At 38.9% G+C, this 15222-nt stretch overlaps 1 protein-coding gene across 1 annotated transcript; it reads left to right on the top strand.

Moving 5' to 3' along the window:
• Nucleotides 1–9177: 9177 nt before the first annotated feature.
• Nucleotides 9178–10446, top strand: GPR150 (G protein-coupled receptor 150). The gene has a single exon (XM_053454337.1). The coding sequence runs from the start codon at nucleotides 9178–9180 to the stop codon at nucleotides 10444–10446; it is 1269 nt and encodes a 422-aa protein (XP_053310312.1).
• Nucleotides 10447–15222: the final 4776 nt, after the last annotated feature.

Genomic DNA, 15222 nt, shown 5'->3' on the forward strand with positions numbered 1-15222 from the left:
GTGTATATCATTATGTTGTGTGTGTGTGTATTGGTACATGCTTGTGTATGAGTGAATGGTGCTAGCATGTGTGTATGTTACTGTAAGGTAAGTGCATGGGGTTAGAAGGAGTGCTGTGTCTGTAGTTAGTATTTTGTTTTAGCAGGTCTGCATATTGGAGGGTCAGTTGTGAGCCTAGGAGAAGAGGAAAATGTTTCTATGTGTGTGTGTAAGTGTACAGTGGTCCGGGATCAGGGAGGCGGCCCAACGCCTAACACGGGCTTGCACCTCACTGCTCTGGTGCCGGCGCACTGTATGAGGAAACTCGCAGGGGGGCAGGAACCTAGGCAGGGAAAGAGTTTTCTCACACAGTGTGCAGGCGTCACAGCAGTGAACTGCAGGACCGCGTCAGCGGAAGTGCCGCAAGACACCCGGGAGTCTGCTCTGGTAAGTCTTGGGGGCAGAGGTAAAACGCATCGTGTGGACGTTCACCGGCTGTGGCGATGCGCGTAAACAACCTCCGCTGCTGTGCTTTAACAATCTGCCTTGCCGGGACTCCCCTCGTGGGAATTCCCAGCAAGGGAGATTGTTAAAGCACATCGTGCAGACGTGCCGGCAGCGGAGGTTGTTTACGCGCGCATTGCTGCAGCCGGTGAGCGTCCGCACGATGCGCTTAGACAACCTCCCGTGCCGGCACCCCCCCCCCGTGGAAAGTGCCGGCAGGGGAGGCTTTCTGAGCGTATCAGAGAGTAGGATCAAGGTCCCCTGCACCGCTGCGGGGGATCTGTATCCTAACCCTGCTGCCTGCACGGCGCCCAGAACTGCATGTCACGGGCGTCGGGCGCTAGACCCCGAATATAGGGGAAAAAAGTGCGGCCTATAATCGGGCCAATATGGTATTTAGACATCTGGGACTACTCTCAACATCAAAGAACTAAGAAGCTCAATTACTCCATCAGTTTAAAAACAAAGAAATTGATAAGTAAAATTGCACATTAAAATAATCTGCACAGCACACATATCTGTAATACTCACAGTACAGTACAATTAGACCAGCTTTCAGTTCAAAAATACAGCATGTTCAACCAGACCTCTGGTCTCAGCCATTTAAGTAATTATGAAAGTAATCAAACTATTATACTTATACAAGATGACACATAAGAAAAACAGGGCGCTTATACAACAACAACCCCCCCCCCCAAAAAAAAACCCAATAGCATAGATGCCAAGCAAAATGAAAAAATCCACCAGAAATCTGTCAGAAATATTGTTACAGCTGTTGGAAGAAACAATAAACAATACATACTTGTTTCTGCTGTGTACAAGAACACCCGAAGTCAATTTATATATATATATTTATATGTATTGGAAAAATCCCTTACAGTAAAAAAGTGTTTTAATAAGTAGTAAAGGGATGCTGACAATAAATTAATTTAATCTGGAAAACAAAGTGTTGTGTTAGCCTGTCTTCTGACTCCTCTGCACATGTGGTGGTTTTACCCTTCTATGGTCTGTATAAAACCTACAAACTTCTAGATATCTTTTCTTTTTTCATTTAATATGAACTAAATGTCTGCATAGATCACTTAGTTTAAACTTGATATTAGACAGGTAGTTGCATTGCAAAGCATGCTTTTTCACCATTAACACTTAATACTGTTTAAACGAGTCATAGAATCAAGTCCAGGAAACCTTCTGTGATTTATAAAAAATGAAGGTCTACAACTCTTGTCTCAAGACTATTATTCCACCAGTTAAGAAATTGACAACATTGACAAAGAAACTACATACCGTATTTGCTTGATTCTAAGATGACCCTGATTATAAGATGACCCCCCAAAATGTGAATATTAATTTAGGAAAAAATAAAAAGCCTGAATATAAGACCACCCTATAGGAAAAACGTTTAATTAGTAAATATGAATTCACATGTAAACTATTTTTCCATATTTAATAAAAACCATGATTGAGAAAAATGCATTTTTTCTTTTTATTTCCTTTTATTTGCCAACCTGCCCCCCCAGTTATACACATCTGCCCCAGGCTTGCTACTCTGCTAAAAAAATGTTTTAAATAAAATGTGGTAACATTTAAAAATAATTATGCAGTGATAAAATAAGTGTTGTATGTCCCCAAAAACCCTGACATGGAAAGAGTTAAAATACTAGGATTTCAAATATCCAAGGGTTATCTACTTTTTAAACAAATTAATGGTTTGATGGGGTAAATTGTAGTGACCGGGTTCAAGTAGGGATGTAAGGGAGACCACACTGTTCCTTTAACATTCTACCCACCTGCATAATTAAAAACACACACACATATATATACACACACATGTTCTTGAGAAGACCCGCTGAGTGCATCAACTGTATTTGCTGTATATGTATCTATATATATATATATATATATATATATATATATATACATATCTCAATAGAGGCCAAGATTGACCACCTGGCGCAGGTAAATGCCCAGTGGACCGTCAGCGCTACACACTCACCGAATCTGCTGCCGCAGTTTAAGTTTGCTCATTGTATTAGCCTCTACCATATTTATGACTATGGTTTCAAAAGATAAACTATTTATAGCAAAAAAATAACTAGTGTGTAAAGCTCTGCACACAAGATCCCTTCACACATTTCATACTATTGAACTACAAGTTTGCTAGCCAAAGTTTTAAGAGTGCCTACAATCCTTTTGAAATTAAAGGAGATAATACGCTTTAAACCGTTCAAACATATTATCTAAAGTTAGTAACTTTTTTAGTAGCTTGATTAAAAGTATTGCTGCAACTTTAATTGTTAACCTCATTTGCATGTGCCTACCCAGAATCCCTTGTGGTTGTGAAAGCACCATGAGATTTCTGAGGGAAAAACAAGCCTTCTGGCTTGTTTATCTGGTTTCTGTAGATGAGTGTTTAACAATACTTCTACTACTGCAACGTTTTCATAATACACATTGTGGTTTGTAATTGTAGGTTGATAAATGCTGCCTCTTAGTGGTCAGTTTAAGAATGCAACTAATATGGAAAAGAAAATGTATCTGTAGCTTTTTTAACCTGGTATGATTGTGTCACAAACTGACTGCTCTGTGTTAAGTAATCATGCTAGATATACAGAACTGATAGATACTCAGGGAAAGTCCCAGGGTTTCTGGCACACTAGACAAACAATGTCTCGGATGCCCCTCTCCTGCATGCACTTGCTTGGTAAACAAGTAGTTGGAGTTCAGTAGCTGGATCAACAAGTTTTCTGCCAATCACACTGGATTTCCCAGAGTCTGAACCTTGAGCTTAAAATGAATGACTGGACCTTGTGTCCTAAAACTATAAAGTGGCAGTACTGGGATCAGAGTAGGGGTTAGAGAAGGACTCAGGTAACCAGTTATACCAGTTATAACAAGGAACGCGTGAATCAATCCAATATTCTGTACACAGGAAATAACGTTACATAGCAACAACAGCTGCTACACGTTACATAGCAACAACAGCTGCCGTAAGTTGTATTTATAAGCCATACTATGGCACGTGACTAGATCAGGAAGATTTGAAGCTGACGAGCAGGCTCATAGTGTCATTTAATACTTGGGAACTCTCCCATATTGACCCAAAGTCTCCGAAGAAAAACAGCAAGTCTCGTGGTCACTTTGCTCTTTCTACAGGGGAAACCAGGTTTAGCCGTGCCTACAACCCACCCGCTTTCCCTCCTACTTTATACTGCTTGGGAAAATCCTCGCCCCATGAGTGACTACCCCATGTAAGAAACTAACATTCCCTATCGATTGGAAATTGTTACACAGAATGACGCACTCATTTATTTTTATTTTTTTACTAAGCAATACACTCTTGTAAAGAGTGTAACAATGTAACTCGATTCAGACGTTTATGAGAGGTTTATTCACCATTCTGAGAGGGTATTGTAATCAAAAACGTATCTGTAACTAAGGCAGCATGTCATCCTGACTTGATTGTACAAAACTGAAAAAACACTCACCCTTTAATCAGAAGAGGGCTGAGGTTTGCTCCACAACATTGTAATGGTAGCAAGGACAGCAACAGTCAACACTCACATTCTGATCCACTCCAATAAAAACTTGTCCAAACTGACTACTTCAAAAGGAGCACAAAAAGGATACAATCAGTGAGTAAATGCTGCCTGAAGCCCTCGTAACGATATAAAGCCTGGTAGCAACATACGAAACTACAAAAGAAACAGCTTCTGTGACCCAATGCAGCTAAATTATATGGACTCACTGTTCTATTTGCTTACAGTGAATGACGGGTAAACTTTGGCCCATGGGGCAATCCCAGCCAAACGGATCCCCACCTGTTGGTTCATGAACATTTATAATTCACCTATCGCCTACCAGGGAGCTTGTTGTGCTTCAGGGGTATTTTCAGGACTGCTGCCCTGTTGACTGGTGTATCCCAACTGTTTGCACACTTGTTGCACATTTCTCATTTAGACTAATTAACAGGCCTTTACACACCAAACTCTCTCAGACTCTAGTACCCTTATGTGGGTCATGCAAACTCATGTATTCCAAAGATTGCGTTTCTTGACCCAAACAGGTGGCAACAGTGGCGTGCCCAGCAGCTTTAGGTCAGTCCTAGGGCTGCCTCAAAGGTAAATGCGTTTCTGTACAGTTTCATTTACCTAAAACTTGCCAATATTTTCTTTCCAGCTTTGAAGGCCCTGTGTAAAATACAGACTTACGGGAAAGAGAAAAATAATTTTGGAAAAAGTAATATGACTTCTTTCACTATACCAAGAAAGCATACTGCTATTCATGGATCTATAAATTCACTTCTTAAATGAAAATATTTATAATTATGTCCATGTGATGATGTTCCAGGCCAAGGTTCCTGCATTTTATTGGAAAAAAAACAGTTAGAGAAGACAAATGGGGTAGCATCAAATGGCAATATCACCAGACATGACTCTGCAATCCATACAAGTATTACAAAGTGAATAAAGCAATTATATACTAAAATAAGGAAAAATTTTTGTAGAACTTTGCTAATAGACAAAAACAAAAACTTCTAACAAATCAAAGTACAAAAAAACATGCCCAGAACCATCTGTAAGAGGTGAAGTATTGTGATGGTACTGTATAAGCAGCTATTGGTAAAATAACATCTTATAAGCTGTGAGAATACAAGAAGAGCCGTCAGACCGGGAGCATCTGGTATTTGTTTTATAGTAAGTAACTATACTCAGGGCCGGCCCAAGACTTAATGCCGCCTGGGGCGAAGTTTAAAATGCCCCCCCCCCAAACTGCTTGTCTGTGCACCCACACTGCTTGCCAGTCCCATATTCGCAACTAAACAGCCTGCCTGTGCCAGATGGCCGGCCCAGGGGAAATGTCCTGGTATTCCAGTAGGCCAGTGTGGCCTTGGCTCCAACTGTGGGATAAAGCTTAAAGCAAACTTAGAGCAATATAGAGTGATCCATACTGTACCCTATGCTGCATACTAAATCAAGAAGGACTTTATGAGTGAAGCCCACAGAGGGCCCCACTGCTGAAAGCAAAAATAAAAAGGCACGAACCTACCTAGCCTAGTGAAACTATTTTTGTATAACCTTGTGAAGAGGGGGGAAGTTGAGTGGTCAGTTGAGTTCAGGGTTGCCTGCAACTTAAATTTTTTCTGGGTTTTAAAGGAGGGCATGCAAGTTCAGGAGACAGCTTTAAGAGACACAAATTGAGGGCTATGAGTACCATAGAGTCTATACATGGTTGAGTGGTAAACAAAGGCCTGTCTTATCACATATAGTTAAATGCTGGATTAAGAAACCCTGCCAAAAGTAAATAGATATTCTGCCGATTCAAATATGAACACATTAACACCGACTGCTACACATAAAATCAGCAGAGAGGACAAGGAACTATATGCAGAAACATGCTTTTTAGGGAGTACCTTAACACCAGTGGAATAAAAAAAAATGATCTGGGACTAGACAATTATAACCCCCAAAGAGAGAAACCAAGATGGGAAACGAGGGTAGGAAGAACAACAAAAATAATGCGAATAATAATAATAATAATAATAATGCCCCTAATGAGCCCTAGACTACAAAATATTTATAAAGCACTAGCAGATTTGGCAGTGCTATTAAAAAAGGGGAGAGTGAACATTAATAATTAAACATTAACATTAAAATTGACAGTATAAATACGGCCAATAATGTTTTAACACACATTACGATATACTTGTACAGGAGGAGAAGAGGAGATACGGTAATAACAATTTTCAATTTGTCAAAAGGTCCGCTGTCCTTTCCAAAGGTTACATTATACCAGTCTGTATAATGACTAGAATGTAGAAATGTACAAATATGAAAGGGCCAGTTAAAACCAAGAACACTTTAAAGAGACTGCACACACTTATACAGACAAGTGTTCTTGGGAGTGAGTTTGACACAGTGTCAAGCAATCACGCTATTAACTTGTCCACTATAATGTTTTAGCGCAGAAAATTACTGCACAGACCATGCATTTAAGGGTAAAACTAACTTTGACAGTAGCAGAACATGAGGCTATTAAATGAATGGCTCAGCATCCACTCATCATAAGGTGGAGGGGTAGCGGTTATGGATTATGATACGTATCATTCTGAAATTTAGAAACCGGTATCTGACATTAAGACAAATATGAGGTGATTACTTTCAATCCTACTCTGAAGTTTAGGATGTGGTGTTACAAATGATTGACAAAGGTGCTCAGTCAGGACATCACAGAAGATGAATGTAATTTTTCTTTGAGTCCCTATTTTATATGCACTCATCAAACTATATAACTGTCTCACCCGCCAATGGTTAGATTTCTACATGCAGCCTTACATACAAAATGTAGATACCTACTTTAGAGACGCTGGTGATTTCATTAAGAAAGGGAACTCTGTCAGGTTACCATAATGTGATCACAGTCTATACCCTACCTAGATGTAATCGCAGGAGTCAAAGCGGCACGGCTGTCTTAACAGCATTGTAGGCCCTGGAGAAAGTAATGCACTGCCTCCCCACCCCCTAAAAAAATCCGATGCGAGGATTAATCAACAGAAACAGAAGTATGCATATGTGTGTACATGTAAGGGGGAGCAGAGGGGATTGGGGTAGTTGTCATGCCTCCCGGATGGTATTACATGATGGAAAAGTATCTGCCTGTACTTCTCAGCATTGAGGGGACCATTTATTGTGACCAAATTCCCAACTCCGTTTGCAAAAATGCAGCACCAAACTTGCCAGGAACCTCCACCATGCTTCACTGTTGCCTACAAACACTCATTCTTGTACCGTTCTCCAGACCTTCGGCGAAGAAACCGCCTTCTGCTGCAGCCAAATATTTGGAACTTTGACTTGTTAGTCCAGAGCAGCCCAGTTCCTGTGTTTTTGTGAACAATTGAGTTGCTTGGTCTTGTTTCCGCATCGGATGCATGGGTTTTTGGTCACAAGACTTTCCCAGACAGTAAATGGGTGCACCAGGGTCCCACTGTTTTATGCCAATGCTAAGCTGGTAGCACTGCTGGACATTTTCCGATTGTGAAGGGAAGTTAGCATGATGTGCACTAAGTTTCCTTGGCCGATCATTGTGCCTTCAGTCCTCAACATTGCCTGTTTCTTCTTGGTTCTTCAAAAGAGTTTGGACAGGACATCTGGGAACCCCATCTGCCTTTAAGTGTCTGCCTGGGAAAGAGTTGCTAATGCAGAATAACCACCTTGTGTCTTATTGCTGTGCTTAGTCTTGCCACTGTGTATGACTTTAAACTGTCTTCAACAATTTCACTTGTTAGTTTGAATTAATTGCGTTTTAACCTACATATTAAATTGATGATTATTAGCACGTGTTTGGTATAATTGTTTAACCATACACTTAACTATATGTCTACAAAATCCTTAATTCTTCTGTGCAAGTGTACCTAGAAGAATTGATACAGTTTTCAAGGCAAAGGGTGGTCACACCAAATATTGGTTTGATTTTGACTTTTCTTCTGTCCACTCACTTTGCATTTTGTTAAATGCTAAAAATAAACTATTAACATGTCTATTTCTGAAAGAATTCTTACTTTACAGCATTTTTTTCACACATGCCCAAAACCCTTTGCACAGTTCTGTATGTATATATCATGTATATATGTAACTTTGGGCTATTGCAATGTTGTCTAATTTGACAGTAGCAGAATGTGAGGCTATTATATTAATGGCTCAATATCCACATATAATAATCAGTGCAGTGGATTAAGGTGGAGGGGTAGTATATATATATATATATATATATATATATATATATATATATATATATATATATATATATATAAATGTTTATAATAATGTATATGACTCATTGTGTACAAAGAAGTATATTCTTTTTCTTTGTGGAAACTCCCTTTTTAGGTGTTTAGATAAAGTATTTATTGTATTCCAGTAAAGGAGGTAGAATTAATGTGATGATTTGTGCAGACATTTGAGCAGAGAGTGTGCATAAAATATTATTTAATACATGTGTACATGTGATGAAAGAAATACACAAGGTGTACAATTGTAATGGAGATGCAAACAAATGCAAGACACATAGAGAGTAGAGGAGGTTTTGTAAATGCATCAGGTCCCCATACATTTAAGTAGAAGTGTGCATTTTATAAAAGGTGTACACAATATGTGCATCTATCTGGGTATAGGAGATGCAAGGAGCACCAATGAAAATCGGTGTCTTAATTGTTTTAATGCACTCGAATTATATCTTTGCTACTGGTTACTGCCTGTGTGATGTCATGTTTCTATTATTCTGTTGTAAATCCAAAACAAAATCGTCATTTGTCTGGGATCTCGATTGCTGCATTGGTTAAAGCGATTGGTCGGACTATAAGGGGTTAAAGCGTGTCGGTGACTTCAGAGGAGGAATCACATCAAAAAGTAAGTGGCCCGGTAGAGATCTGATTGATGTGACTGTCCCCAGCTATTCATAATAAATGAGGGTTGTGTGCCTGGGGGCAGGACATTTCCAGACCACCCCTGTATGACACTGAAATGACAGCCCCCCGATGGTTAAAAAGAGCCCTCACCTGGAGAAATCGCATTATTTTCCAGCGCAATGGAACGTGGTTTCTCCTGATGACTCTGAATTCTGCTTTGGATTGAATAGAATTCTGAGAGTAGGTACAAAGTATCACATCTGAGGGACACCAGCAGAGAACGGCAGGAGATGGATGATTTATTGTCCTGGAGTGTTTCCTTGAAAACTAATTCAACGATGATTAACAGCAATGAATCTCTAGGACCAAGTCCTCATAACATCTCCTCGGACCAAGGACAAGCTGGTGGTCCACCACGGTATAACAGACAGCTGCGGGTCATCACGTTGGCTGTCATCTTTGCTGTGTCGCTGGTGGGGAATTCGGTGGTCCTCTACAAGATCTGTAGCGGCAAAGACAAGAAGAGGAAGATTAACTTTCTCATTACCCACCTAGCCCTGGCAGATCTTTATGTGTCAGTCATGACCCTCTTCTCTCAGATGGTCTGGGAGCTGATGGAGGATGAATGGCTAATAGGAGATGTAGCTTGTCGGATCTTCAAGGTGTTCCAGGTCTCCGGACTCATTGCATCTTCAAATATTATTGCAATAGTTGCCATAGAGAGACATCATGTAATTATGAACCCTCTGAGCACCCCATTGCCCACAAGATGTTTTGCAGTTTTGGGCTGGCTGCTCTCTCTTCTTCTCTCCATCCCACAGGCTTTTGTCTTCAAGTTAAGTTACACAGAGAAGGGTTACAGGTGTCAAAATGTTTTTGGAAAGCTACCTAAATGGCACTTCCAAGCCTATATCATATACAGCTCTGTTAATGTATTTTTCTTGCCCTTGTGCGTATTGACTGTGGCTTACAGTCGCATCTTGTGGGTCATCTTGAGAAAGAGCAATGCACCTAAGAATCCTAAACACCAGAATGGCCAATGCGGGCTCCGGGACAGTCATTCTCAAACCTCTAAAAAACCTCTACGACCTGTGGCAATAAACAGCTGTATTCCCAGGGCTAAAGTGAAGACCCTAAAAATGACTCTGGTCATCATTATCCTCTTCATAGTTTGTGGATTACCTTACTTCATTGTAGAAATGAAGGTTGCCTTTGGTACCATCACGGGACTTGATGAGGAAGTCATAGCTGTGTTGGGGATCTTTGTGGTGACCAATAGTGCTGTCAATCCTTATGTTTACCTCTTTTTCAGAACCAACAATATGTTCCTTAGGAGACTGGAAAAGAAGGTTTGCTTTTCCTGCTGCCTGCATGAGTACAAGGAGATCACCTTCCGCAGAGAACTATTTCCTTCTTGTGCACCTACCCCCAGAAGAGAGCCCTCCTGCACAACAACATCTGAGGTGGAACCATCATCTGTGTTACATCGGTCTGTATCCTTATTGCAAACAAGGATCCTAGACAAGGAGCCAAGTTGCCTACATGATAGCTGCATGTGAAGGATAGCCATGCTTTATGAATGATTACTTATGTGTAAGATGACCATGGAAGCTAATATTGGAACAATGCAGGACACATCTGCATTGCTACAAATGGCAGCTGGCACTCCTTGCAAGGGTATGTGTAGCTTTCTGCCATAGTTCACACAGTAAATTGTATCTGCATCTGAGACTTGGCTAATTCCTACAGAGTTGAACATTGCTTCTTTACCACTAAATCTGCCCAGTCCCCAAACTTCTTACATCAAGCTTTGGTGTCCAGGAACATTTAACTTATCTCTTGGTCACGCTCAGATTCTCTGCTGGACATCACTGAATAACTTATATGTTATAATGTAATTTATTTTACTTATAATTATTGCTAAAGCTCTATTACTATGTTCTGTGACTAAATGCAACTGCATCAAAATACTACAACGTTACGAGATAGACTGAGCTACACTGAATCTGTACATTTGTATAATAGATTGAATTTATAGATTGATATATATATATATATATATATATATATATATATATATATATATATATATATATAGAAGTTTTGGCTTATGTCAGAACAGATTTTTTTCTCTTAAGTATTATGGTTACTGCTGCATCATCTTAAGTAGAGATGTTAATTGACCCACAAACGATGTTCTTGTTGGGGCAGAAGATATTTAGTAAATTGGGAAATAGGAAAAGTTATTTCTTGGTTGCAAAGTCTATAAATTGAGGTAGAGGATAATTCATACAGGTGAAATTTTCTGGAATATCAATGTGTTTTATAAAGTCAATGAATTCAACTTTATATGTTGTTTGTACTGTCTCATGATGAGTTTATTTATTTTATTAGCAAAATACTATTTCATATAATGCATTACAAATGATAAATTGATTTGTCTATCTTAAAACGAATTTAGGGCAAATTCCAATTCTTACATGTTTTATTAAAGTGGTTGGTTTCATTCTTTGTAAATAAATTCCTTCTAACATTTTTCTTGGAAAATATTGGGCTTATTTTGTACTGGGTTAAACTGTCCTCACCTACCTGTGTGTTGGAAATATAATGGGTTATTCTCAATGGAAAATCTCTGAGAACTTAAGGCTAAGTGCTTGCTACAGTGTTTTCTTTTGTTAAATATGAAGCAAATGGTTCCAAATTTCCATCAATTTATCTTGATAGGACTCCCTGCTAGTCTGCCAGGTAAGATTGTATTGTGGTTATAAATGATTGTGGTCAATGTGCTATATGTGAGTCCAATGTGCATGGTGTCATGTGTGTTCTTGTGAAGGATTTTAAGGTAACGCTTTATATATGTTCAGCTGTAAAAGCTATGGTAACTTTGGAAACTATGTTTTTTGTTTATTCACTCAAAACAATTTACTCAAAACAAGGAAAAAATGGTTTCCTGCAAGTGTACATTATGTTTGTGGATTATTGTGTCTTTTTTTTATTGTGTAAAATAAAATATTTTCAAGAATATCTTTTAAGTGTCATAGATTAACTAAAATTAATGAAAGAAGTGAATGATCGCTACAGGCTTTCCAAATAAATTGATGGGATTTCATGGCTCCTGACACCGATTAGTGCATTATTAATCAGCAAATGTCTCATAAGAGGCACTCTAGAAGTTAATGAAGACCCAAAATCCATGATCTTGGAAAATATGACTTATTGACTTCTTATTGATTTTAGAAAATCATGTTATTGGTTTATACAGCTCTTACAAACATGGCAAATGAACAGAGATTTTAGCAGTGCTTTCTATCAACACAGGTGCCAGATATGGCAACAGAATTATTGCAGCTGCTATATTATATTAGTTTTATTGCAGCTGCTATATTATATTAGTTTGTGGCAAACCATGTTTTATAAGGCAAGGTAACATGTTTTTGATGGAGAAGAACATGTCAGGCCAGTGGGTGGAATAGATATTATGAAGGCTTTGGAAGGCAAGGACTGATTCTTCTAGCATGAACCTTCCCCTAACACATGTAGGATGCATTGTAAATTTACAATACAATATTTTACTTGCCTGTTAATAGAATCATAGAAACACAAAATTTTATGTGACATAGTTACATAGTTACATAGTTATATAGTCTGAAAAAAGACATGCGTCCATCAAGTTCAGCCTTTCCTATATCTGTTAATTTGTTGCTGTTGATCCAAAAGAAGGCAAAAAGCCCCGGTTTCGCTCTTTCCAATTTTGCACTAACCAGGGAAAAAAATTCCTTCTTGACCCCAAAACAGCAGTCAGATTTCTCCTTGGATCAATAAGCTGTTTCCCCATAATTAAATATTATATCCCCGAATATTATATTTTTCCAGGTATCCATCCAGTTGCAGTTTAAACGTCTGTACAGACTCTGATAAAACTACCTCTGCAGGCAGAGAATTCCACATCCTTATTGTCCTTACAGTAAAAAACCCTTTCCTCTGCTTTAGTCTAAATCTCCTTTCTTCCAGAAACATTTTGCCAGTCTAGCCTGGCCATTTTACATGATGCAAAGACTCAAACCTCAATTGGTCCTTGGTCTTGTCTCAGAGAAAGAGAGTTGTAGAAACATCTTTTTTGTAAAAGCCATTGATGAATCAACTTTTAATAAATTGTTTTTATCAGTAGGTTTCACATATAAAGCTGTGACTAATTTTCCACGTTTTATTATCACAGTATCCAAACAGCTGATAGTAGACAAACTATGCAGCATTTTAAACGTAATAGTTTCCAAAAAATTATTAAAGTCCCCAAAGAACTTGCCACCCATATTGCAAATATGTCATCTGTGTAACGATACCAACATAACACGGATTTGCTAAATTAAGTTTTATTTGGATATACAAATTTTTCTTCAAACTCTGTGTAACGGAGTGGGCCTTGTTGGATGGAACACCAACCGAATATATCTTTTCTTCAGTCTTTTATTTTCAGTTGTATGGAGTTCCCCCCAACTCCCATTAAAGTGAAGGTGTTTTCCATTTAAGCCCCAGTAACTGCTTGCAGTACGGGGCTTAGACCCCTGCAAGCAGTTAACCCTTTCTTCAGGGAAATGCTTTTACACGCCATCACACTCTGATACAAAACATATTCGGATATGTGGGTGGCAAGTTGGAGCCCATCACTGTCCCACAGGTTTGTAAATAAATATCCTTATTAAAAGATTTTAATCTGGACAGTACGTTAGTTCATGTAAGGCCAACTCAGCCCTTCTCGTAGGAAAAGCTTACTGGGGTTGGACCTTTGTATTGCACAGTAAAGCAGGTTAGATAAAATGTACCAGCTACCAATCCAGACCAGGTTAGTAAATACACAGCAAAAACTAAATGTATTTATGAAACTGTTCTGAGGGTTGTCTCTAATTTTGTTCAAAGGATTTCTTTTTCCATGCTAAAATTAAATAAAATAGGGTATAATGTTCTCTGCACAGTGGGCATTGATTGGCCTAGCTGTTCCTTTTTCATTGTACGGTGATTTTCTAAGGTACATTGCCTTAGTTTATTTGACAATAAAAACCCTTTAAAATACGCAATCATGAAATATATCGAGCAACCCTTGCTGTTTACACAATAGCAGCAATCTGCGCATAATACAGTGAATAATAATACGTAGAAATGAAAGGAAAATGACAGAAAGTGCTTGAAATATGATAGCAGTATACATTACTGTACATTAAATAGTACCATGTCAGCACTTAGATTCCACAAGCAATTGTATTTACACAGAATCATCACAAAGTGGTGTCTAGTGTGGTAGCTTTATGATAATGTACCTCAATGAGCCCATAATACGCTGGCTGCATTTCCTAGCTGCCATGCAGGGGCACTTAATTTCTGACCTTGACAAGTTATGCATCCATGTTGGAAATTTTTAGCACCAGTTGCGGGTTTCAAGGCGCAGATGTGTGATCCTATGGTGCTGATAGGACAAGCGGTATGGGAGAACAAAATTGGGACTTTCTCACAACTAAAGCAGGACAGTTGGAAGATGTGCCAACTATGAGTACGAAGACAACTTATGCTTTCGTTAGTGCATGTATGATGAACTTATTGAAGCATAACATTATTGTGTGTGCAGAGACAGACAGCATCCCTCTCCCTTATGTTGACCAAAGCTCTCATGAACAATCCATTGAGGTTGCCTGGAACCCAGGAGAAAAAGTCCTATTGCAGGTTGTGTGGTCACCCTAGCCCAAAACCTGTCTCATCATGATATAGGGATAGACACTCCAGATGCAGAGAGAAACAACTTTGATTTTAACCCCTCATTTATGTGTGATTCACCAAGGGTGTTCATATCTGTTAATTTCTTTCTCTGAAAGTGTGACCTTTTATTATCACAATGCAATTTTTTTGGTCCACACTACAGGTAACATCAGAATGGCAAATATCTCTAATGACTAAGGCAACATCGACATGTCCCTTCTTTCAAATAAAGGAAACAAATTGACACAACTTACATGATAAAGAATGAACTTTTCTTCATCTTTGGATATATATGGCCACAGCCCACATCTATTATCATCGCACCGTGAGCCTATCATATTATGTATTTAACACAGAATTGTGACATGTCCATTTATCAGCAATCATCACTATCTTATTTTGTAACCACTTGAAATGTCCATTAAATGCCATTAGACAAATCAGATGACACAAAATAGGCTGGTGTATGTGTATAAGGTGACTACCAGTGCCCCCATGCCTGAGCCAGATGCCCAGGGAGTGTTGCACTTAAACCCATTAGGCTTGTGCAACATAGGCAACCATACTTGGTTCACTTATCCACTGGACTT

Source organism: Spea bombifrons, chromosome 1 (assembly GCF_027358695.1).
Source record: "Spea bombifrons isolate aSpeBom1 chromosome 1, aSpeBom1.2.pri, whole genome shotgun sequence".
In the NCBI taxonomy this organism is placed as follows: Eukaryota; Metazoa; Chordata; class Amphibia; order Anura; family Pelobatidae; genus Spea; species Spea bombifrons.

Coding starts and splice junctions, on each gene's coding strand:
- GPR150 (XM_053454337.1), top strand. CDS start 9,178: ATGGATGATTTATTGTCCTGGAGTGTTTCCTTGAAAACTAATTCAACG.